Source organism: Pseudophryne corroboree, chromosome 6 (genome assembly GCF_028390025.1).
Source record: "Pseudophryne corroboree isolate aPseCor3 chromosome 6, aPseCor3.hap2, whole genome shotgun sequence".
Taxonomy (NCBI): Eukaryota; Metazoa; Chordata; class Amphibia; order Anura; family Myobatrachidae; genus Pseudophryne; species Pseudophryne corroboree.
The window spans coordinates 715,528,906-715,554,149 of NC_086449.1; the positions used below are offsets into that span (position 1 = coordinate 715,528,906).

General features: G+C 49.5%; 1 protein-coding gene across 5 annotated transcripts in view; it reads right to left on the minus strand.

The window, feature by feature from the left end:
* Nucleotides 1-25,244, minus strand: part of GEMIN5 (gem nuclear organelle associated protein 5) — a 305,616-nt gene that overhangs the window by 82,517 nt on the left and 197,855 nt on the right. For all 5 annotated transcript variants that reach the window (XM_063928370.1, XM_063928371.1, XM_063928368.1 and 2 more), the window contains 2 exons: nucleotides 19,309-19,428; nucleotides 2,476-2,619 (listed from right to left, as the gene is read on the minus strand). In XM_063928370.1, coding sequence (XP_063784440.1) covers nucleotides 2,476-2,619; nucleotides 19,309-19,428 — 264 coding nt within the window. The remainder of the gene's footprint in view (nucleotides 1-2,475; nucleotides 2,620-19,308; nucleotides 19,429-25,244) is intronic.

Sequence of the window (25,244 nt, forward strand, 5' to 3'; positions counted from 1 at the left end):
GAGAAGCCTGGTTTTGCAGTGATGTACCCAGATAGACACCCCCTGCTCTCTGTGCTCAGGAGATGCCTGGTTTTGTAGTGTTGTGCCCAGATAGACTCCCCCTGCTCTCTGAGCTCAGGAGATGCCTGGTTTTGTAGTGATGTGCCCAGATAGACACCCCCTGCTCTCTGTGCTCAGGAGAAGCCTGGTTTTGCAGTGATGTGCCCAGATAGACACCCCCTGCTCTCTGTGCTCAGGATATGCCTGGTTCTACAGTGATGTGCCCAGATAGACTCCCCCTGCTCTCTGAGCTCAGGAGATGCCTGGTTTTGTAGTGATGTGCCCAGATAGACACCCCCTGCTCTCTGAGCTCAGGAGATGCCTGGTTTTGTAGTGTTGTGCCCAGATAGACACCCCCTGCTCTCTGTGCTCAGGATATGCCTGGTTCTACAGTGATGTGCCCAGATAGACACCCCCTGCTCTCTGTGCTCAGGAGATGCCTGGTTCTACAGTGATGTGCCCAGATAGACACCCCCTGCTCTCTGTGCTCAGGAGAAGCCTGGTTTTGCAGTGATGTGCCCAGATAGCCTCCCCATGCTCTCTGAGCTCAGGAGAAGCCTGGTTTTGCAGTGATGTGCCCAGATAGACACCCCCCTGCTCTCTGAGCTCAGGAGATGCCCGGTTTTGTAGTGATGTGCCCAGATAGACACCCCCTGCTCTCTGAGCTCAGGAGATGCCTGGTTTTGTAGTGATGTGCCCAGATAGACACCCCCTGCTCTCTGTGCTCAGGAGATGCCTGGTTTTGCAGTGATGTGCCCAGATAGACACCCCCTGCTCTCTGAGCTCAGGAGATGCCCGGTTTTGTAGTGATGTGCCCAGATAGACACCCCCTGCTCTCTGAGCTCAGGAGATGCCCGGTTTTGTAGTGATGTGCCCAGATAGACTCCCCCTGCTCTCTGAGCTCAGGAGATGCCTGGTTTTGTAGTGATGTGCCCAGATAGACACCCCCTGCTCTCTGAGCTCAGGAGATGCCTGGTTTTGTAGTGTTGTGCCCAGATAGACACCCCCTGCTCTCTGTGCTCAGGATATGCCTGGTTCTACAGTGATGTGCCCAGATAGACTCCCCCTGCTCTCTGAGCTCAGGAGAAGCCTGGTTTTGCAGTGATGTGCCCAGATAGACACCCCCTGCTCTCTGTGCTCAGGAGATGCCTGGTTCTACAGTGATGTGCCCAGATAGACACCCCCTGCTCTCTGAGCTCAGGAGAAGCCTGGTTTTGCAGTGATGTGCCCAGATAGACTCCCCCTGCTCTCTGAGCTCAGGAGAAGCCTGGTTTTGCAGTGATGTGCCCAGATAGACTCCCCCTGCTCTCTGAGCTCAGGAGAAGCCTGGTTTTGCAGTGATGTGCCCAGATAGACACCCCCTGCTCTCTGTGCTCAGGAGATGCCTGGTTCTACAGTGATGTGCCCAGATAGACTCCCCCTGCTCTCTGAGCTCAGGAGTAGCCTGGTTTTGCAGTGATGTGCCCAGATAGACACCACCCCCCTGCTCTCTGAGCTCAGAAGATACCTTGGTTTACGGTGATGATGAAAAATCTCCAGAAAAGTACTGCGCCAATGTCTCCTTACTCCCTAAAATATTGGCTAGATTCTGTTATGGCTTAAAATAATCAGAGAGAATATCAGGATTATTTTTATTACATGTGGCACCTGTGAGTGTATCTTGAAGAAAGTACTTCAACAAAGTGCAACATGGATGTACAGAATAGATCCTAGTGTACATGAAGAAACCAGCTCTGCCTATACACGTGCCTTCTACATTCCTATAACCCATTTCAATCATCATACTCCACAAATTGAAATTTGCTTTTTGCACTACTGTGGAAAGCCAGATACCCCATTATACTGTACTCTGCAGAGTGCAAATTCACTGTGCCCAACTCCTCTCTTCTAGCGTCTGCCATTCCACAGAATGCCATCTAGAACACATATGCTTTGCTGGAGCTTGCACAGACTGAGGCACATCATCTGCAGTATTTAGCGCTGTGCATCGCCTGTTTTGCATGTCATCAGTGACCTCCACTAACGTTTATATTCCATCACAGAATACTGTTACAATGAGTGATGAATCAAAAAGGAGGGGGACCCATTTACTGAAAGCACACATAAAACATCTAGATTGGGGCCAGTTCAAAATGGCCTTCTTCCTTTAGCAATCATTCCATCATTCTGTACTTTTTATCCATGTCTTTATATTAACAAACAGGTGTTTTTTTTACATAGTATTGCTGTGTGTTCTGGATACAGAAAGTAGCTTAATTTTGCCTCACAGAAAAACAAAAATACACAACTCTGCCTTCTCATAAAAACACAAGGATGAAAAGCACAAAGATGAAAGCGAGCATGTACACAAATAAAGTTATCTTAAGGTGCAAAGCCCCATTTATTATCTATAGGACAACTAGCTATGCAGGACTGGCAAGTTTCATCTATGTTTACTTTCAGTCACAGTCGTATCTCCTTTGGAACATAAAGCTGCCGCCAGTTTCACACAGTCCTTATGCTGCTCTTCCTTGGAACGATGATCTTTGTTGGTGCTAATGGGAAGGAGAGACCGAGACTTTTTCTTCCGGCTGTGCGGATCTGGTGGATACAGAATAAGGAGATTTATAGTAAGAACTTACTGTTGTTAAATCTCTTTCCGCGAGGTACACTGGGTTCCATAGGGATAACATCGGGGTGTAGAGTAGGATCTTGATCCGAGGCACCAACAGGCTGAAAGCATTGACTGTTCCCAAGATGCTCAGCACCACCTCCTCTATAACCCCGCCTCCGTGCACAGGAGCTCAGTTTTGTTAACCAGTCCAATGCAGTAGCAGGTAAAAGAGACGACAACCGTTAGTAGCCACTTACACCACATTTCACGACAGGAGAAGGCATCAGCAGCTAATGCCATACAAACCCAAAGAAGCTAAGTGCGTCAGGGTGGGCGCCCTGTGGAACCCCGTGTACCTCGCAGAAAGAGATTTAACAACGGTAAATTCTTACCATAAATCTCCTTTTCTGCAGCGGGGTGCACTGGGTTCCACAGGGATAACATTGGGGATGTCCTAAAGCAGTTCCTCATAGGAGGGGACGCACTGTAGCGGGCACAAGAACCCGGCGTCCAAAGGAAGCATCCTGGGAGGCGGAAGTATCGAAGGCATAGAACCTTATGATCGTGTTCACTGAGGACCACGTAGCCGCCTTGTTCAAGGGTCGCACCACGGCGGGCCGCTCAGAGAAGGTCCAACCGACCGAGTAGAATGGGCTTTGATGGTAGCAGGAGCTGGAAGACCAGCCTGTACATAAGCTTGTGCAATCACCATTCTAATCCATCTGGCCAGGGTTTGCTTATTCGCAGGCCAGCCACGTTTGTGAAAACCAAAAAGTACAAAGAGAGAATCAGATTTCCTAATGGAGGATGTTCTCTTCACATAGATACGGAGAGCCCGCACCACATCCAAAGACCTCTCTTTGAAAGACAACACAGGAGAATTAAAGGCCGGAACCACAATCTCCTGGTTAAGGTGGAAGGAAGACACCACCTTGGGTAAAAAACCCGGTCGCGTTCTATGAACCGCCCGGTCACGGTGAAAAATCAAATGGGAGGACTTACAGGATAAGGCACCCAAGTCCAAGACCCTTCTAGCTGAAGCAATAGCCAGCAAAAACAGCACCTTAAGGGAAAGCCACTTAAGGTCAGCAGAGGCAAGAGGTTCAAACAGAGACTCTTGCAAGGCCTCCAGAACCACTGACAGATCCCATGGGGCCACAGGAGGTACATAAGGAGGCTGAATCCGCAACATTCCCTGAATCTTTCTCTGAAACCAAACCGACAAGGCAGAAATGTGAACCTTGAGGGTGGCCAGACGAATGCCTAAGTCCAGGCCCTGTTGTAGGAAGGCCAACAGTTTGGCCGTGCTAAACTTGAAAACGTCATGATTGTGAGACGCACACCAAGTAAAGTAAGTATTCCAGACCCTATGGTAAATCCGAGCAGAAGCCGGCTTACGGGCCTTCAACATAGTTTGAACAACCTCCTCAGAAAAAGCCTTGGCCCTCAGGACGGAAGCTTCAAGAACCATGCCGTCAAAGCCAGATGGGCCAAGTCCTGGTAAATAAAAAGGGCCATAAACGAGGAGGTCTGGTCGTTGTGGAAGTAGAAGGGGACGATCTAGCGAGAGGCCCTGTAGATCGGAGAATCAATGCCGTCTGGGCCACGCAGGAGCGATCAGAAGTAGGGTTCCTCCTTCTTGCTTGAACGTCCGTATTACTCTGGGCAGGAGTGACACCGGAGGGAACACGTACGGCAGCTGAAAGTTCCATGGAATTGCCAGTGCGTCCATGAACGCTGCTTGAGGATCCCCTGTCCTTGCTGCAAAGACAGGAACCTTGTGAATTTGTCGAGACGCCATCAGGTCTACGTCTGGAAGGCCCTAGTTATCCATTAGGAGTTGAAATACTTCTGGATGGAGGCTCCACTCTCCGGCGTGAACGTCCTGATGACTGAGGAAGTCCGCTTCCCAGTTGAGGACCCCTGGAATGAACACTGCCGATATGGCTGGCAGATGGTGTTCCGCCGACTGAAGAATCCTGGATACTTCCATCATTGCCATGCGGCTTCGAGTGCCACCTTGATTTATGTACGCCACTGTGGTGGCGTTGTCCGACTGTACTTGAACAGGCCTGTTCTGTATCAGATGATGGGCCAGGTTCAGAGCATTGAACACCGCCCGCAATTCCAGAATGTTTAATCAGGAGGAGAGACTCCTCCCTGGTCCACCGACCCTGAAGAGAGTGTTGCTCAAACACCGCGCCCCAACCCCTCAGACTGGCATCCGTAGTCAGGAGGACCCAGTTGGAGATCCAGAAGGGACGATCCCTGCTCAATCGTTGGTCCTGTAGCCACCAGCTCAGTGACAGACGAACCTCTGGAGACTAGGAGATCATTTGAGACCTGATCCGGTGAGGTAGGCCGTCCCACTTGGCAAGAATCATCTTCTGCAGAGGGCGGGAATGAAATTGAGCGTACTCTACCATGTCGAAAGCCAACACCATGAGGCATAGTACTTGCATCGCCGAGTGTATCGACACTCGCAGACGAGAGAGGAAGCTTTGAATCCTGTCCCGAAGGTTCAGGACCTTCTCCTGTGACAAGAACAACCGCTGGATGTGAGTGTCCAACAATGCCCCCAGGTGCCCCATGCTCTGAGCAGGGACCAGCAAAGATTTCTTTCAGGTGATGAGCCACCCGTGGATTTGCAGAAACTGGACCGTCAGATCCAGATGACGGAGGAGAACTTCTGGAGAATTCACCAGGATCAACAAGTCGTCCAGATATGGTAGGATCCTGACACCCTGCGGGCGGAGCAGGGTCGTCATCACCGCCATGACCTTGGTGGAGACTCGCGGAGCCGTGGTCAATCCAAAAGGTAAGGCCCGGAATTGATAATGGAGGTTGCCAATAGCAAACCGCAGGTATTGCTGATGCGACATGGCAATAGGAATATGGCTCCAAAGCCAGAACAATAGAGCGAAGAGTTTCCATATGAAACTTGGAGACCCTCACAAATTTGTTCAAAGACTTGAGGTTGAGAATGGGCCGAGAGGAACCATTCGGTTTCGGAACTAGGAACAGCGGTGAATAGTACCCCATGCCTCTCTGATCCAGAGGCACCGGCACTATCACTCCTGTGTCCAGGAGGGACTGTACCACCAAATGAAGAGTTTTTGCCTTCACCTGATCCGAAGCCATGTTTGTCAGGCAAAATTGATGAGGGGGACGATTCCTGAAGGATATGGCATATCCGTGAGTGACTACTTCCCTTACCCAGGCGTCGGAAGTGGTCTTCAGCCATACCTGGGTAAACCTTAGAAGTCGGACTCCCACCCTGGGATCCCCCAGGGGGAGTCCCGCCCCATCATGCAGTGGACTTGTCTGATTTTAAGCAGGCTGACGGGCAGCCCAGGCACGTTTAGGTTTGGGCTTAGCGGTTTTGGAAGTGCGTGCCTGTTTCGGGTACGCCTGACCTTTTGCTTTACCTGGAGGTCGAAAGAAACGAAGGGGAGTACTCTTAAGGATGTTCCCCTTAAAAGGGAGCACCTCCAGGGTTTTCTTAAGAGTCCAAATCCACAGACCAGGACCGTAACCAGAGAATCCGGCGAGCCAGAATGGACGTAGTAGAGGCCTTGGCCGCCAGAACACCGGCATCAGAAGCTTCCTCCTTAATGAAATGAGAGGCTGTGACAATATACGAAAGACATTGTCTAGCATTATCAGAAAAATTGGACGGCAGCTCTGCTTCCACCTCCTGGGCCCACGCATCAATAGCATCTGCAGCCCAAGTAGCCGCAGTAGCGGGCCGATACACAGCTCCCGCAAGGGTATAAATAGCCTTTAAGCAACCCTCCACACTCGTATCCGTCGGTTCCTTCAGAGAGGTGACGGTAGTTACAGACAGCGCAGAGGACACCACTAGCCGAGACACTTGCGAATCCACCGGCGGTGGCGTTTACCAATTTTTACTCAACTCCGCAGCGAGGGGATAGCGAGCCAGCATTTTCTTGTGAGGTGTGAATTTCTTTCCTGGATTTTCCCAGGATTCCTGACGCATGTCAACTAAGTGGTCAGAATGAGGTAAAACTAATTTAGTAACCTTCTGACGTTTGAATCTATCAGGTTTCTTAGAGGTAACAACAGGTTCTGGGTCATCATCAATTTGAAGAATCAGCCGGATAGCCACTAATAGGTCAGGAACATCCACCTGAGAAACAGATTCCCCATCAAAAGCATCTGGGTCAGTGTCTGAGGGGTCAGTATACACGCCATCCTCCTCAGACGCAGTGTCTGAAACATGGGTGGATTGTGAGGAAGTAATGGCCCGCTTAGAGGACCACTTGGTCTTAGGTGGGCGAGGGTTAGGTTTTGGTTTGTTTAATGAGTGATTCAATTGCTGTAACTAAGTGGACAGGAGATCTGCCCATGGAGGGTTAACCGCAGGGACAATATGTGGCTGTACAGGTCCCATAGGGTGTGTAAGTCTAGTTACTAGCGTATTTAGTAAAGTAGAGAAAATAGCCCAAGGCGGGTCGTTTTGTACCCCCATTGCTACAGACCTACTGGGGGGGTAGAGAACCCCCAGAAACTGAACCCTCCGCTGCTATGTTTTCCTCCAATGTGTCTGTGACATCACCACCGCGTATTGCGGGATCAGCCACAGAATCGTTGCCCCTTGAAGCTGACATAATATGAAAGCGTGAACCACAGGCAACACAGTACAATATCAGCAGTATAATACCTAACCCAGAACCCCCTGTGCAGCGTGAGAGTACAAACAGAGGTTTCAGGAGGTATACAGTGACTGAAAATCACAGAGAAAAATACACAATAAGTATATCCTGTGAAATACCTATTTCTCTGACGTCCTAGTGGATGCTGGGAACTCCGTAAGGACCATGGGGAATAGACGGGCTCCGCAGGAGACTGGGCACTCTAAAAGAAAGATTAGGTACTATCTGGTGTGCACTGGCTCCTCCCTCTATGCCCCTCCTCCAGACCTCAGTTAGATTTCTGTGCCCGGCCGAGCTGGATGCACACTAGGGGCTCTCCTGAGCTCCTAGAAAGAAAGTATATGTTAGTTTTTTTATTTTACAGTGAGACCTGCTGGCAACAGGCTCACTGCAACGAGGGACTAAGGGGAGAAGAAGCGAACCTACCTGCTTGCAGCTAGCTTGGGCTTCTTAGGCTACTGGACACCATTAGCTCCAGAGGGATCGACCGCAGGACCCGTCCTTGGTGTTCGTTCCCGGAGCCGCGCCGCCGTCCCCCTTACAGAGCCAGAAGCATGAAGATGGTCCGGAAAATCGGCGGCAGAAGACTTCAGTCTTCACCAAGGTAGCGCACAGCACTGCAGCTGTGCGCCATTGCTCCTCATGCACACTTCACACTCCGGTCACTGAGGGTGCAGGGCGCTGGGGGGGGGGGGGCGCCCTGAGCAGCAATAAAAACACCTTGGCTGGCAAAATAATCACAATATATAGCCCCAGAGGCTATATATGTGATAATTACCCCTGCCAGAATCCATAAAAAAGCGGGAGAAAAGTCCGCGAAAAAGGGGCGGAGCTATCTCCCTCGGCACACTGGCGCCATTTTCTCTTCACAGTGTAGCTGGAAGACAGCTCCCTAGGCTCTCCCCTGTTATTTTCAGGCTCAAAGGGTTAAAAAGAGAGGGGGGGCACTAAATTTAGGCGCAATATTGTTTATACAAGCAGCTATTGGGGAAAATTCACTCAGTGATAGTGTTTATCCCTACATTATATAGCGCTCTGGTGTGTGCTGGCATACTCTCTCTCTGTCTCCCCAAAGGGCTGTGTGGGGTCCTGTCCTCAGTCAGAGCATTCCCTGTGTGTGTGCGGTGTGTCGGTACGGCTGTGTCGACATGTTTGATGAGGAGGCTTATGTGGAGGCGGAGCAGATGCCGATAAATGGGATGTCGACCCCTGTGGGCCGACACCACAGTGGATGGATAGGTGGAAGGTATTAACCGACAGTGTCAACTCCTTACATAAAAGGCTGGATGACGTAACAACTATGGGACAGCCAGCTTCTCAGCCCGCGCCTGCCCAGGCGTCTCAAAGGCCATCAGGGGCTCAAAAACACCCGCTCCCTCAGATGGCAGACACAGATGTCGACACGGAGTCTGACTCCAGTGTCGACGAGGTTGAGACATATACACAATCCACTAGGAACATCCGTTACATGATCCCGGCAATAAAAAATGTGTTACACATTTCTGACATTAAACCAAGTACCACTAAAAAAGGGTTTTATGTTTGGGGAGAAAAAGCAGGCAGTGTTTTGTTCCCCCATCAAATGAGTGAATGAAGTGTGAAAAAGCGTGGGTTCCCCTGATAAGAAACTGGTAATTTCTAAAAAGTTACTGATGGCGTACCTTTTCCCGCCAGAGGATAAGTTACGCTTGGAGATATCCCCTAGGGTGGATAAGGCGCTCACACGTTTGTCAAAAAAGGTGGCACTGCCGTCTTAGGATACGGCCACTTTGAAGGTACCTGCTGATAAAAAGCAGGAGGCTATCCTGAAGTCTGTATTTACACACTCAGGTACTAGACTGAGACCTGCAGATAGTGCGGCTGCAGCGTGGTCTGTAACCCTGTCAAAAAGGGATACTATTTTGCGAACATAAGTCGTCGTCTTATATATGAGGGATGCACAGAGGGATATTTTGCCGGCTGGCATCCAGAATTAATGCAATGTCCATTCTGTCAGGAGGGTATTAGAGACCCGACACTGGACAGGTGATGCTGACTTTAAAAAGGCACATAGAGCCTTATAAGGGTGAGGAATTGTTTGGGGATGGTCTCTGGGACCTCGTATCCACAGCAACAGCTGGGAAGAAAAATTTTTTACCTCAGGTTTCCTCACAGCCTAAGAAAGCACTGTATTATCAGGTACAGTCCTTTCGGCTTCAGAAAAGCAAGCGGGTCAAAGGCGCTTCCTTTCTGCACAGAGACGAGGGAAGAGGGAAAAAGCTGCACCAGTCAGCCAGTTCCCAGAGTCAAAATTCTTCCCCCGCTTCCTCTGAGTCCACCGCATGACGCGGGGGCTCCACAGGCGTAGCCAGGTACGGTGGGGGGCCGCCTCAAAAATTTCAGCGATCAGTGGGCTCGCTCACAGGTGGATCCCTGGATCCTTCAAGTAGTATCTCAGGGGTACAGGCTGGAATTCGAGGCGTCTCCCCCCCCGCCGTTTTCCTCAAATCTGCCTTGCCGACAACTCCCTCAGGCAAGGAGGCTGTGCTAGAGGCAATTCACAAGCTGTATTCCCAGCAGGTGATAGTCAAGGTGCCCCTACTTCAACAAGGACGGGGTTACTATTCCACACTGTTTGTGGTACCAAAACCGGACGGTTCGGTGAGACCCATTTTAAATTTGAAGTCCTTGAACACATACATAAAAAAATTCAAGTTCAAGATGGAATCGCTCAGGGCGGTTATTGCAAGCCTGGAGGGGGATTACATGGTATCCCTGGACATCAAGGATGCTTACCTACATGTCCCCATTTACCATCCTCACCAGGAGTACCTCAGATTTGTGGTACAGAATTGCCATTACCAATTCCAAACACTGCCGTTTGGACTGTCCACGGCACCGAGGGTCTTTACCAAGGTAATGGCAGAAATGATGATACTCCTTCGAAAAAAGGGAGTTTTTAATTATCCCGTACTTGGACGATCTCCTTATAAAGGCGAGGTCCATGGAGCAGTTGTTGGTCGGAGTAGCACTATCTCGGGAAGTGCTACAACAGCACGGATGGATTCTATACATTCCAAAGTCACTGCTGGTTCCTACCACACGCCTGCTGTTCCTGGGGATGGTTCTGGACACAGAACAGAAAAAAGTGTTTCTCCCGCAGGAGAAAGCCAAGGAGCTGTCATCTCTAGTCAGAGACCTCCTGAAACCAAAACAGGTATCGGTGCATCACTGCACACGAGTCCTGGGAAAAATGGTAGCTTCTTACGAAGCAAAATTCCATTCGGCAGGTTCCATGCAAGAACTTTTCAGTGGGACCTCTTGGACAAGTGGTCGGAATCGCATCTTCAGATGCATCGGATGATAACCCTGTCTCCAAGGACCAGGGTATCTCTACTGTGGTGGCTGCAGAGTGCTCATAAGAAAGCCGCAGATTCGGCATACAGGACTGGGTCCTGGTAACCACGGATGTCAGCCTTCGAGGCTGGGGGGCAGTCACACAGGGAAGAAATTTCCAAGGACTTTGGTCAAGTCAGGAGTCGTCCCTACACATAAATATTCTGGAACTGAGGGCCATTTACAATACCCTAAGTCTGGCAAGGCCTCTGCTTCAAAACCAGCCGGTACTGATCCAATCAGACAACATCACGGCAGTCGCCCATGTAAACCGACAGGGCGGCACAAGAAGCAGGATGGCGATGGCAGAAGCCACAAGGATTCTCCGATGGGCGGAAAATCACGTCTTAGCACTGTCAGCAGTGTTCATTCCGGGAGTGGACAACTGGGAAGCAGACTTCCTCAGCAGACACGACCGACACCCGGGAGAGTGGGGACTTCATCCAGAAGTCTTCCAACTGTTGGTAAACCGTTGGGAAAGGCCACAGGTGGACATGATGGCGTCCCGCCTAAACAAAAAACTAGATATTGCGCCAGGTCAAGGGACCCTCAGGCAATAGCTGTGGACGCTCTAGTGACACCGTGGGTGTACCAGTCGGTTTATGTATTCCCTCCTCTGCCTCTCATACCAAAGGTACTGAGAATAATAAGAAAACGAGGAGTAAGAACGATACTCGTGGTTCCGGATGGGCCAAGAAGAGCTTGGTACCCGGAACTTCAAGAGATGCTCACAGAGGACCCGTGGCCTCTACCTCTAAGAAAGGACCTGCTCCAGCAGGGACCCTGTCTGTTCCAAGACTTACCGCGGCTGCGTTTGACGGCATGGCGGTTGAACGCCGGATCCTGAAGAAAAAAGGCATTCCGGATGAAGTCATCCCTACCCTGATCAAAGCCAGGAAGGATGTAACCGTACAGCATTATCACCGTATTTGGCGTAAATATGTTGCGTGGTGCGAGGCCAGGAAGGCCCCTACAGAGGAATTTCAACTGGGTCGTTTCCTGCATTTCCTGCAAACAGGACTGTCTATGGGCCTAAAATTAGGGTCCATTAAGGTTCAAATTTCGGCCCTGTCGATTTTCTTCCAGAAAGAACTGGCTTCAGTTCCTGAAGTTCAGACGTTTGTCAAGGGGGTACTGCATATACAGCCTCCTTTTGTGCCTCCAGTGGCACCTTGGGATCTCAATGTAGTTTTGGGGTTCCTAAAATCACATTGGTTTGAACCACTCACCACTGTGGACTTAAAATATCTCACATGGAAAGTGGTGATGCTGTTGGCCCTGGCTTCAGCCAGGCGTGTCTCAGAATTGGCGGCTTTATCCTATAAAAGCCCTTACCTAATTTTTCATACGGACAGGGCAGAATTGAGGACTCGTCCTCAATTTCTCCGTAAGGTGGTTTCAGCGTTTCACTTGAACCAGCCTATTGTGGTACCTGCGGCTACTAGGGACTTGGAGGACTCCAAGTTGCTGGACGTAGTCAGGGCCCTGAAAATATATGTTTCCAGGACGGCTGGAGTCAGAAAATCTGACTCGCTGTTTATCCTGTATGCACCCAACAAGCTGGGTGCTCCTGCTTCTAAGCAGACTATTGCTCGTTGGATTTGTAGTACAATTCAGCTTGCACATTCTGTGGCAGGCCTGCCACAGCCAAAATCTGTAAAAGCCCATTCCACAAGGAAGGTGGGCTCATCTTGGGCGGCTGCCCGAGGGGTCTCGGCTTTACAACTTTGCCGAGCAGCTACTTGGTCAGGGGCAAACACGTTTGCTAAATTCTACAAATTTGATACCCAGGCTAGTTTTTTGTTGAGGCGGGACGCCATCATGTCCACCTTTGGTTTTTCCCAACGGTTCACAATCATGTGGAAGACTTCTGGGTGAAGTCCCCACTCTCCCGGGTGGAGGTCGTGTCTGCTGAGGAAGTCTGCTTCCCAGTTGTCCACTCCCGGAATGAACACTGCTGACAGTGCTATCACATGATTTTCCGCCCAGCGAAGAATCCTTGCAACTTCTGCCATTGCCCTCCTGCTTCTTGTGCCGCCCTGTCTGTTTACGTGGGCGACTGCCGTGATGTTGGCTGACTGGATCAGCACCGGCTGACCTTGAAGCAGAGGCCTTGCTAGGCTTAGAGCATTGTAGATGGCCCTTAGCTCCAGGATATTTATGTGAAGTGATGTCTCCAGGCTTGACCACAAGCCCTGGAAATTTCTTCCCTGTGTGACTGCTCCCCAGCCTCTCAGGCTGGCATCCGTGGTCACCAGGACCCAGTCCTGAATGCCGAATCTGCGGCCCTCTAGAAGATGAGCACTCTGCAACCACCACAGGAGAGACACCCTTGTCCTTGGTGACAAGATTATCCGCTGATGCATCTGAAGATGCGACCCGGACCATTTGTCTAGCAGATCACACTGGAAGGTTCTTGCGTGGAATCTGCCGAATGGGATTGCTTCGTAAGAAGCCACCATCTTTCCCAGGACCCTTGTGCATTGATGCACTGAGACTTGGCCTGGTTTTAGGAGATTTCTGACTAGTTCGGATAACTCCCTGGCTTTCTCCTCCGGGAGAAACACCTTTTTCTGGACTGTGTCCAGGATCATCCCTAGGAATAGAAGTCGTGTCGTCGGGATCAGCTGCGATTTTGGAATATTGAGAATCCAACCGTGCTGGCGCAGCACTATCTGAGATAGTGCTACTCCGACTTCCAACTGTTCCCTGGATCTTGCCCTTATCAGGAGATCGTCCAAGTAAGGGATAACTAAAACTCCCTTCCTTCGAAGGAGTATCATCATTTCGGCCATTACCTTGGTAAAGACCCGGGGTGCCGTGGACAATCCAAACGGCAGCGTCTGAAACTGATAGTGACAGTTCTGTACCACAAACCTGAGGTACCCTTGGTGAGAAGGGTAAATTGGGACATGTAGGTAAGCATCTTTGATGTCCAGAGACACCATATAGTCCCCTTCTTCCAGGTTTGCAATCACTGCTCTGAGTGACTCCATCTTGAATTTGAACCTTTGTATGTAAGTGTTCAAGGATTTTAGGTTTAAAATTGGTCTCACCGAGCCGTCCGGCTTCGGTACCACAAAGTGTGGAATAGTACCCCTTTCCCTGTTGTAGGAGGGGTACCTTGATTATCACCTGCTGGGAATATAGCTTGTGAATGGCTTCCAATACTGCCTCCCTGTCGGAGGGAGACGTCGGTAAAGCAGACTTTAGAAAACGGCGAGGGGGAGACGTCTCGAATTCCAATTTGTACCCCTGAGATACCACCTGAAGGATCCAGGGGTCCACTTGCGAGTGGGCCCACTGCGCACTGAACTTCTTGAGACGGGCCCCCACCGTGCCTGAGTCCGCTTGTAAAGCCCCAGCGTCATGCTGAGGACTTTGCGGAGGCGGGAGAGGGCTTTTGTTCCTGGGAACTGGCTGTTTGTTGCAGCCTTTTTCCTCTCCCTCTGCCACGGGGCAGAAATGAGGCGCCTTTTGCCCGCTCGCCCTTATGGGGCCGAAAGGACTGCGCCTGATAATACGGCGTCTTCTTAGGTTGAGAAGCTACCTGGGGTAAAAATGTGGATTTTCCAGCAGTTGCCGTGGCTACCAGGTCTGATAGACCTACCCCAAATAACTCCTCCCCCTTATAAGGCAATACTTCCATGTGCCTTTTAGAATCCGCATCACCTGACCACTGCCGCGTCCATAAACCTCTTCTTGCAGAAATGGACAGCGTGCTAACTCTTGATGCCAGTCTGCAAATATCCCTCTGTGCATCACGCATATATAGAAATGCATACTTCAAATGCTCTATAGTCAGTAATATACTGTCCCTATCTAGGGTATCAATATTTTCAGTCAGGGAATCCGACCACGCCAGGCCCGCACTGCACATCCAGGCTGAGGCGATTGCTGGTCGCAGTATAACACCCGTGTGAGTGTATATACATTTTAGGATATTCTCCAGCTTTCTATCGGCAGGTTCCTTTAGGGCGGCCGTATCAGGAGAGGGTAGTGCTACCTGTTTAGACAAACGTGTGAGCGCTTTATCCACCCTAGGGGGTGTTTCCCAACGTGCCCTATCCTCTGGCGGGAAAGGGTACGATGCCAATAACCTTTTAGGAATTATCAGTTTTTTTAATCGGGGGAAACCCACGCCTCATCACACACTTCATTTAATTCCTCGGATACAGGAAAAACTACAGGCAGTTTTTTCTCACCAAACATAATACCCTTTTTAGTGGTACTTGTATTATCAGAGATATGCAATACATTTTTCATTGCTTCAATCATGTAACGTGTGGCCCTAGTGGAAGTCACGTTTGTCTCCTCATCATCGACACTGGAGTCAGTATCCGTGTCTGTGTCTGCCATTTGAGGTAACGGGCGTTTTAAAGCCCCTGATGGCGTTTGAGACCCCTGGACAGGCACAAGCTGAGTAGCCGGCTGTCTCATGTCGTCAACTGACTGTCGTAAAGAGCAGACACTGTCACGCAATTCCTTCCATAAGCTCATCCACTCAGGTGTCGACTCCCTAGGGGGTGACAACTCTATAATAGGCAATTGCTCCGCCTCCATCTCATTTTCCTCCTCAAACATGTCGACACAATCGTACCGACACACCGCACACACACAGGGAATGCTCTGATAGAGGACAGGACCCCACTAGCCCTTTGGGGAGACAGAGGGAGAGTATGCCAGCACACACCAGAGCGCTATATATAGACAGGAATACCACTATAAAATGTGTTTTTTCCTTTATAGCTGCTGTTAGTATCAAAACTGCGCCAAATTAGTGCCCCCCTCTCTTTTTTACCCTTTTCTGTAGTGCAGGACTGCAGGGGAGAGTCAGGGAGACGTCCTTCCAGCGGAGCTGTGATGGAAAATGGCGCCCGTGTGCTGAGGAGATAGGCTCCGCCCCCTTCTCGGCGGCCTTTTCTCCCGCTTTTTGGTGAGTTCTGGCAGGGGTTAAAATACATCCATATAGCCCTGGGGGTTATATGTGGTGTATTTATGCCAGCCAAGGTGTTTACATTGCTGCTCAGGGCGCCCCCCCCTAGCGCCCTGCACCCTCAGTGACCGAAGTGTGAAGTGTGCCTGAGTAACAATGGCGCACAGCTGCAGTGCTGTGCGCTACCTTGTTGAAGACTGATGTCTTCTGCCGCCGATTTTTCCGGACCTCTTCTTGCTTCTGGCTCTGTAAGGGGGCTGGCGGCGCGGCTCTGGGACCGAGCTCCGAGGCTGGGCCTGTGTTCGGTTCCTCTGGAGCTAATGGTGTCCAGTAGCCTAAGAAGCCCAATCCACTCTGCACGCAGGTGAGCTCGCTTCTTCTCCCCTTAGTCCCTCGATGCAGTGAGCCTGTTGCCAGCAGGTCTCACTGAAAATAAAAAACCTAAAACTAAACTTTCACTAAGAAGCTCAGGAGAGCCCCTAGTGTGCACCCTTCTCGGCCGGGCACAAAAATCTAACTGAGGCTTGAAGGAGGGTCATAGGGGGAGGAGCCAGTGCACACCAGGTAGTCCTAAAGCTTTACTTTTGTGCCCAGTCTCCTGCGGAGCCGCTATTCCCCATGGTCCTTACGGAGTTCCCAGCATCCACTAGGACGTCAGAGAAATAAATCGTCAGTTAAGTGTCCTGTAAAATGCACAGCGCTGATAATGCAGGTGGCTTTACAGAGGAGGCTTTGCCCATACAGTCCCAGAATCAGCACAGCATGTAGTAATGGTGCCCAAACGCTGACAGGGAGTGAGGAGAGAGAGAGATGCAGCTCCAGGGTGGGAACATTTACTCTAAAGGCGCTCTGGGGCTGAGGGAGGGGCTACAGGTCAGAGCCTTATCCCCTTGCTGGACTTCACCGCCGGGTACTGTGGGCCATAATAAAATGGTTTATACAGAAAACCGACCTGTGCCCCTGCCCTGGTGGTCTAGTGGGTTCCCTGAACCAACACAGTGTACACACCAGCGCGTGCGGCCCGCCTCCTAATGGCCGCGCCGAATCGCGATTTGCAGCAGGTCCCGCCTGGGGGACCCTCTTACCTCCTCCCTAGATGCGGCCACGCGATCCTGGAGAGCTGCGGAAAGTGTGTGTGCCTGACCAGAAGAACCGGAGCCCTCCGCTGTAATTCCCCTGCAACCAGGGCGCAGGAGTATACAGCGCCGCGGGGGGAGGTGATGGAGCTGCAGCATGAGATGTCAGAATGACATCTAGCACTAGGAGTGCCTATGCTGCAGCCCTTGAAGTCTTCTAATCTTCTTTAAAAAAAGCTCTTTTCAGGGCTGCTCCACCTGTAGTGTCCTGCACTGCAGGCACCAACTCACCAACTGAGCTCCTGTGCACGGAGGCGGGGTTAGAGAGGAGGCTGCGCTGAGCATCTTGGGAACAGTCAAAGCTTTCCGCCTGTCGGTGCCTCAGATCAAGATCCTACTCTACACCCCGATGTTATCCCTGTGGAACCCAGTGTACCCCGCTGCAAAAATATAAAATAACATTCACATATGAATAAACATTAGATCTCACAGATGAAGGTCCCTTCACTTTTTCTTTATTGCACTTTCCTATATATAACCCAAGTGGTGTAACTGACCTGCTCTCTCCTACATATCCCCCAATGTGGTGTAACTGACCTGCTTTCTCCTACATATCCCCCAATGTGGTGTAACTGACCTGCTTTCTCCTACATATCCCCCAATATGGTGTAACTGACCTGCTCTCTCCTACATATCCATAGCCCCCAATGTGGTATAACTGACCTCCTCTCTCCTACATATCCCCCCAATGTGGTGTAACTGACCTGCTCTCTCCTACATATCCCCCCAATGTGGTGTAACTGACCTGCTCTCTCCTACATATCCCCCCAATGTGGTGTAACTGACCTGCTCTCTCCTACATATCCCCCCAATGTGGTGTAACTGACCTGCTCTCTCCTACATATCCCCAAATGTGGTGTAACGGGACCTGCTCTCTCCTACATATCCATAGCCCTCAAAGTGGTGTAACTGACCTGCTCTCTCCTACATATCCCCCCAATGTGGTGTAACTGACCTGCTCTCTCCTACATATCCCCAAATGTGGTGTAACGGGACCTGCTCTCTCCTACATATCCATAGCCCTCAATGTGGTGTAACTGACCTGCTCTCTCCTACATATCCCCCAATGTGGTGTAACGGGACCTGCTCTCTCCTACATATCCATAGCCCTCAAAGTGGTGTAACTGACCTGCTCTCTTCTACATATCCCCCCCAATGTGGTGTAACGGGACCTGCTCTCTCCTACATATCCCCAAATGTGGTGTAACGGGACCTGCTCTCTCCTACATATCCATAGCCCTCAATGTGGTGTAACGGACCTGCTCTCTCCTACATATCCCCCAATGTGGTGTAACGGGACCTGCACTCTCCTACATATCCATAGCCCTCAATGTGGTGTACCTGACCTGCCCTCTCCTACATATCCCCCAATGTGGTGTAACTGACCTGCTCTCTCCTACATATCCCCCCACTGTGGTGTAACTCACCTGCTCTCTCCTACATATCCTCCAATGTGGTGTAACTGACCTGCTCTCTCCTACATATCCCCCAATGTGGTGTAACTGACCTGCTCTCTCCTACATATCCCCCAATGTGGTGTAACGGACCTGCTCTCTACTACATATCCCCCCAATGTGGTGTAACTCACCTGCTCTCTCCTACATATCCCCCCAATGTGGTGTAACTCACCTGCTCTCTCCTACATACCCCCCAATGTGGTGTAACGGACCTGCTCTCTCCTACATATCCCCCCAATGTGGTGTAACTGACCTGCTCTCTCCTACATATCCCCCACTGTAGTGTAACTGACCTGCTCTCTCCTACATATCCCTCAATCTGGTGTAACTGACCTGCTCTCTCCTACATATCCCCCACTGTAGTGTAACTGACCTGCTCTCTCCTACATATCCCCCAATCTGGTGTAACTGACCTGCTCTCTCCTACATATCCCCCACTGTAGTGTAAGTGACCTGCTCTCTCCTACATATCCCCCACTGTAGTGTAAGTGACCTGCTCTCTCCTACATATCCCCCACTGTAGTGTAACTGACCTGCTCTCTCCTACATATCCCCCACTGTAGTGTAAGTGACCTGCTCTCTCCTACATATCCCCCACTGTAGTGTAACTGACCTGCTCTCTCCTACATATCCCCCACTGTAGTGTAACTGACCTGCTCTCTCCTACATATCCCCCACTGTAGTGTAACTGACCTGCTCTCTCCTACATATCCCCCACTGTAGTGTAACTGACCTGCTCTCTCCTACATATCCCCCACTGTAGTGTAACTGACCTGCTCTCTCCTACATATCCCCCAATCTGGTGTAACTGACCTGCTCTCTCCTACATATCCCCCACTGTAGTGTAACTGACCTGCTCTCTCCTACATATCCCCCACTGTAGTGTAACTGACCTGCTCTCTCCTACATATCCCCCACTGTAGTGTAACTGACCTGCTCTCTCCTACATATCCCCCCAATGTGGTGTAACTCACCTGCTCTCTCCTACATATCCCCCACTGTAGTGTAACTGACCTGCTCTCTCCTACATATCCCCCCACTGTAGTGTAACTGACCTGCTCTCTCCTACATATCCCCCCAATCTGGTGTAACTGACCTGCTTTATCTTTAGGATTCTCCTTTTTAAGCAGCATTTTCTTAATGGTTGGGCTAGGACGTTGTTTCTCCATAGTGGGTGATGGGGGCATATCTGGCACAATAGGAAATTCTGCTGCAGCTAGTAACACACAGAGAGAGGATATTTTATTAGGAAGTACATAGGTTTGTAATACATATTAGCAGCTTGCAAAATAAAGCACTAATGGTTAGAAGTAAACGTATCCCCCCCCCCCACCCCCCCCTCCAGAATTATTTGCAAAATCAATTAGAACCTTTATAACTGTGAAATTTATACTGCAGTTTAGTACAGGACTTTTGTGACAGGGAGGTAACACATACCATGAATAATGACAACAGAACTCATTTGCCATTCACAATTCTAGCTATTAGATCATAGTAAAAGCACAGCCAATATATCTACCAGTGCTAGATATGTAAACCCTTCTCCTATACCCTCCCATATATATGCAAATCACAGTATATATGGGCCCGATAACACTGCAGATCCTGAACAACGTTTGGTCAAGATCTAACAGATGTTAATTGGGAAGGACAATAAGTGTGGTAAAATAAGAACTGCATCTGACCAAAGATGTGATCATCATATGACCAAGACAAGACAAATCTGATACGCCTATTTGTCATTCGACTTTTATGCATTCAGGTCTCGCATTCACCCTACACCCCCCCACCGCTGCAGACTGTCGGGTGTATTCAACTGAAGTCGGAACTGCCGTCAAGTCGGAAAGACGTCAGTTCCAACTTTTTTCGAATCAGGATTCAACCTATTCAATGGGGCTGCCGTTTTTCCGACTGGTCAGCAATTCTGACTTGTTGGAAAACACGTGGATCGGCGGATTAGCCGCGGATCCATGTGTTTTGTCGAATTAGCGGCCAATTCCGACAGTTTTTTGGCCCGTTTTCAACAATGCTGATCCGACTTAAAAAAAAGTCAGATCAGCATTGTCAGAAACGGGCAAAACATGCCGAAATTGTCCGCTAATTGACTAATGCAGTGTCGGATCCGTCAGAGAGAGGTTCCGACATGCATTGAATAGTCCCCTCTATGTGGGTTGGGTTCAACTCCCCAGTACAGACAACTTTTATCAATTGTGAGCTGTCAATTGTGATAGGATTCTCCCTATGTCACTGACGTTTTTTCACGTTTTGTGTCAGTAAATCCTGTGCTCGTTGACTGTTCTCACCCTGCCCCTTTTCTCTGGCAGGTTACTTCACATAAAAGTGCATGTGTGTTATTCGCCAAATAATAGACAAAAGTGGACAACACCCTTCAATATACAATATTTGTAATGAAGTACATACTTATTATTTCCTAACTTTTGCAATAAAGCAAATGAGAAACATATGTACTCGTTATATTCCTGGATCAGCTAATTGGTCATTACTAAATAATGCTTTGTATTGTTTTATTCATAAAATGCCCACAGCAACTCACTGGAAAAAAAAGATAAAATAAATCATCATACAAACTAATAAACATATTAGTCTCTGGATAATAAAAGAAGATGGATGGGGAAATTCTTATATTAGTTGCTCCAGTGCAGAAAAAACAAAACTGCTTGATTAACAAGTGCAGGTCAGGAGTACCTGGGGTGTAGTTTAAATAATTCAGACATATGAATAATTGATGGGGTACACATCAGCTGCACTTTGACAGCTTACAAACTTTTTTTTTCTCCTATCACTAAATTATTTATACACTAGTAGTGTGTCATAAGACATGTTGTCAGAAGTACAATCCCTGCCCTCGGTTATCCAAAAGCCCGTCATTACCTAAGCCTGGAGTTGTGCCTAAAAGACATCTTAACTTTTTCAATTAGTTTCTTATTTTTAGATTACATAAATTGTGCACAAAACACAAAGCCAAAGTGATCCATTTTAGATGGATAATAATATGTACTGAAGGAGTGGTCCAGACAGTTTGTTTAAAGAAGAGAGAGGTCTAAACCTTCTCCCTTATACAGTGGAACAGGAGAGGGCCCATGTCCGATACCATGCTGTTCATGAGGAATGCCCCTATATGCTTACAAAAGACGTTATCTGTAAATTTGAATATGCTCGGATCACCGCCCGACATAGAATACAATAAAATGTCATCAGTAGGGATTAGAAAGGGATGCGGTCAGGATCGTTACAGAATACTGACAACGGAATCCCGACAGCCAGAATCCAGACTATAAGTAAGTAAGGAGTTGGGGTTAGGGTTAGGCGTTAGCACTAGGCAGTGTGTTAGACTGTGTGGTGGTGGTGGTGGTGGTGGTGGTGGTGGGGGGGGGGGGGCAGATTGGTTTTGGGGTATGGCTATACTAATGCAATCTGTCACCATTCTGACTGGCCAGCGGCATTCTGTCAGGATTTAGAATGCCAGGATTTTATACCCAACCTATTAGAACAGATTTTTCAGCAATAAAAAATTAGGATTTTAATACCTACCGGTAAATCCTTTGCTCCTAGTCCGCAGAGGATGCTGGGGACTCCAAAAGGACCATGGGGTATAGACGGGATCCGCAGGAGACATGGGCACTTTAAGACTTTAAATGGGTGTGAACTGGCTCCTCCCTCTATGCCCCTCCTCCAGACCTCAGTTATAGGAACTGTGCCCAGGGAAACGGACATTTCGAGGAAAACGATTTTTGTTAAACTAATGGTGAGATACATACCAGCTCACACCACAACACACCGTACAACATGGCTTTTAAGAAAATACCAGTTAACAGCATGAACCAAAAACAGCAACAGGCTGAACATAACCGAAACACAACCTCTGTGTAACAAAAGCATCCTCTACGGACTAGGAGAAAAGGATTTACCAGTAGGTATTAAAATCCTATTTTCTCATACGTCCTAGAGGATACTGGGGACTCCAAAAGGACCATGGGGTTTATACCAAAGCTCCAGACCGGGCGGGAGAGTGCAGACGACTCTGCAGCACCGACTGAGCAAACATGAGGTCCTCCTCAGCCAGGGTATCAAACTTGTAGAACTTAGCAAAAGTGTTTGAACCCGACCAAGTAGCTGCTCGGCAAAGTTGAACCGCCGAGACTCCCCGGGCAGCCGCCCAAGATGAGCCCACCTTCCTGGTAGAATGGGCCTTCACCGACTTCGGTAACGGCAATCCAGCCGTAGAATGAGCATGCCGAATCGTAGTACAGATCCAGCGTGCAATAGTCTGCTTAGAAGCAGGAGCCCCAATTTTGTTGGAAGCATACAGGACAAACAGAGCCTCTGATTTCCTAATCTGAGCCATTCTGGCTACATAAATTTGCAAAGCTCTGACTTCATCGAGAGACTTTGAATCAGCCAAGGCTTCAGTAGCCACAGGCACCACAATAGGCTGGTTCATGTGAAACAAAGAAACCACCTTTTGCAGAAATTGTTGACGAGTGCTCAATTCCGCTCTATCCACACGGAAGATCAAATAGGGGCTCTTGTGAGACAAAGCCGCTAATTCCGACACCCGCCTTGCGGACGCCAAGGCCAAAAGCATGACCACTTTTAAAGTGAGAAATTTTAACTCAACCTTTCGTAAAGGTTCAAACCGGTGTGACATAAGAAACTGCAACACCACATTAAGGACCTATGGTGACACTGGGGGTACAAACGGAGGTTGGATGTGCAGCACTCCATTCACGAATGTCTGAACCTCTGGAAGGGCGGTCAATTCTTTTTGAAAGAAAATTAATAAGGCCGAAATCTGCACTTTAATGGAGCCTAATTTTAGGCCCGCATCCACACCTGTCTGCAAAAAGTGGAGAAAACGACCCAGCTGAAATTCTTCCGTAGGAGCCCTCTTGGATTCACACCAAGACACATACTTTCTCCAAATACGGTGATAATGCTTCGCCGTAACCTCCTTTCTAGCTTTAAGCAGAGTGGGGATGACTTCACCGGGAATACCCTTTCGAGCTAGGATTTGGCGTTCAACCGCCACGCCGTCAAACGCAACCGCGGTAAGTCCTGGAACACGCACGGCCCTTGCAGTAACAGATCCTCTCTTAGAGGAAGAGGCCAGGGATCTCCTATGAGTAATTCCTGAAGATCCGGATACCAAGCCCTCCGTGGCCAATCTGGAACAATGAGTATCGCCTGAACCCTTGTTCTTCTTATGATCCTTATCACCTTTGGAATGAGTGGAAGTGGAGGGAACACATATACCGACTGAAACATCCACGGTGTTACCAGGGCGTCCACTGCACTGGCTTGAGGGTCCCTCGACCTGGAACAATATCTCTGCAGCTTCTTGTTGAGGCGAGACGCCATCATGTCTATTTGAGGAAATCCCCAATGACTTGTCACTTCTGCAAAGACTTCTTGATGAAGACCCCCACTCTCCCGGATGGAGATCGTGTCTGCTGAGGAAATCTGCTTCCCAGTTGTCCACGCCCGGAATGAAGAAAGCTGACAGAGCGCTTACATGTTTTTCCGCCCAGCTGAGAACTTTTGTGGCCTCCGCCATCGCCGCTCTGCTCTTTGTTCCACCCTGGCGGTTTATGTACGCCACTGCTGTTATGTTGTCCGACTGAATCAGGACAGGCAGACCGCGAAGAAGATGTTCCGCTTGTAGAAGGCCAATGTATATGGCTCTTAATTCCAGAATGTTTATGTGCAGACAAGCTTCCTGGCTTGACCATTTTCCCTGGAAATTTTTCCCCTGTGTGACTGCCCCCCAGCCTCAGAGGCTTGCATCCGTGGTCACCAGGACCCAATCCTGGACCCCGAACCTGCGTCCCTCTAGGAGGTGAGAACTTTGGAGCCACCACAGGAGAGATATTCTGGTCCTGGAAGATAGGCTTATTTTCCGGTGCATGTGTAGGAGAGACCCGGACCACTTGTCCAACAGGTCCCACTGAAACACCCTGGCATGGAACCTGCCAAACGGAATGGCTTCGTAGGCTGCCACCATCTTCCCCAGCACCCGAGTGCATTGATGAATCGACACTCTTGCCGGTTTCAGAATCTCCTTGACCATGTTCTGGATTTCCAGAGCTTTTTCCCCTGGGAGAAACACTCTCTGCAGTTCCGGGTCCAGGATCATGCCCAAGAAAGACAGCCGTGTTGTCGGAATCAACTGTGACTTTAGCAAATTTAGGATCCAACCATGTAGTTGCAGAACTGTCAGGGAGAGCGTAACGTTTCTTAGTAACTGCTCCTTTGATCTCGCCTTTATCAGGAGATCGTCCAAGTACGGGATAATTGTGACACCCTGCTTGCGTAGGAGCACCATCATTTCCGCCATTACTTTGGTGAAAGACCAAACGGCAACATCTGAAATTGGTAATGACAATCCTGAACAGCAAACCTCAGGAAAGCTTGATGTGGAGGATATATTGGGACATGTAAGTAGGCATCTTTGATGTCGACTGACGCCATAAAATCCCCCCCTTCCAGACTGGAGATCACTGCTCGAAGAGATTCCATCTTGAATTTGAAACTTTTCAGATATAAATTGAGGGATTTTAGGTTCAGGATCGGTCTGACCGAGCCATCCGGCTTTGGGACGACAAACAGGCTCGAATAAAACCCTTCTCCCAGTTGTGACGGGGGTACCGTGACAATGACTCGCTGTTGACACAGCTTTTGTATCGCAGCGCACACTACTTCCCTTTCTGGCAGAGAAACTGGCAAGGCTGATTTGAAAAATCGGTGGGGGGGCACATCTTGAAACTCCAGTTTGTACCCTTGGGACACTATTTCTAACACCCAAGGATCCAGGCCCGAGTGAAACCAGACCTGACTGAAGAGTCGGAGACGTGCCCCCATCGTTGCGGACTCCTGTAGAGGAGCCCCAGCATCATGCGGTGGACTTGGCAGAAGCCGGGGAGGACTTCTGCTCCTGGGAACCTGCCACAGCAGGCAACCTTTTCTCCCTTCCTCTACCTTTAGAGGCAAGGAAGGACGACCCTCTTCCTTTTT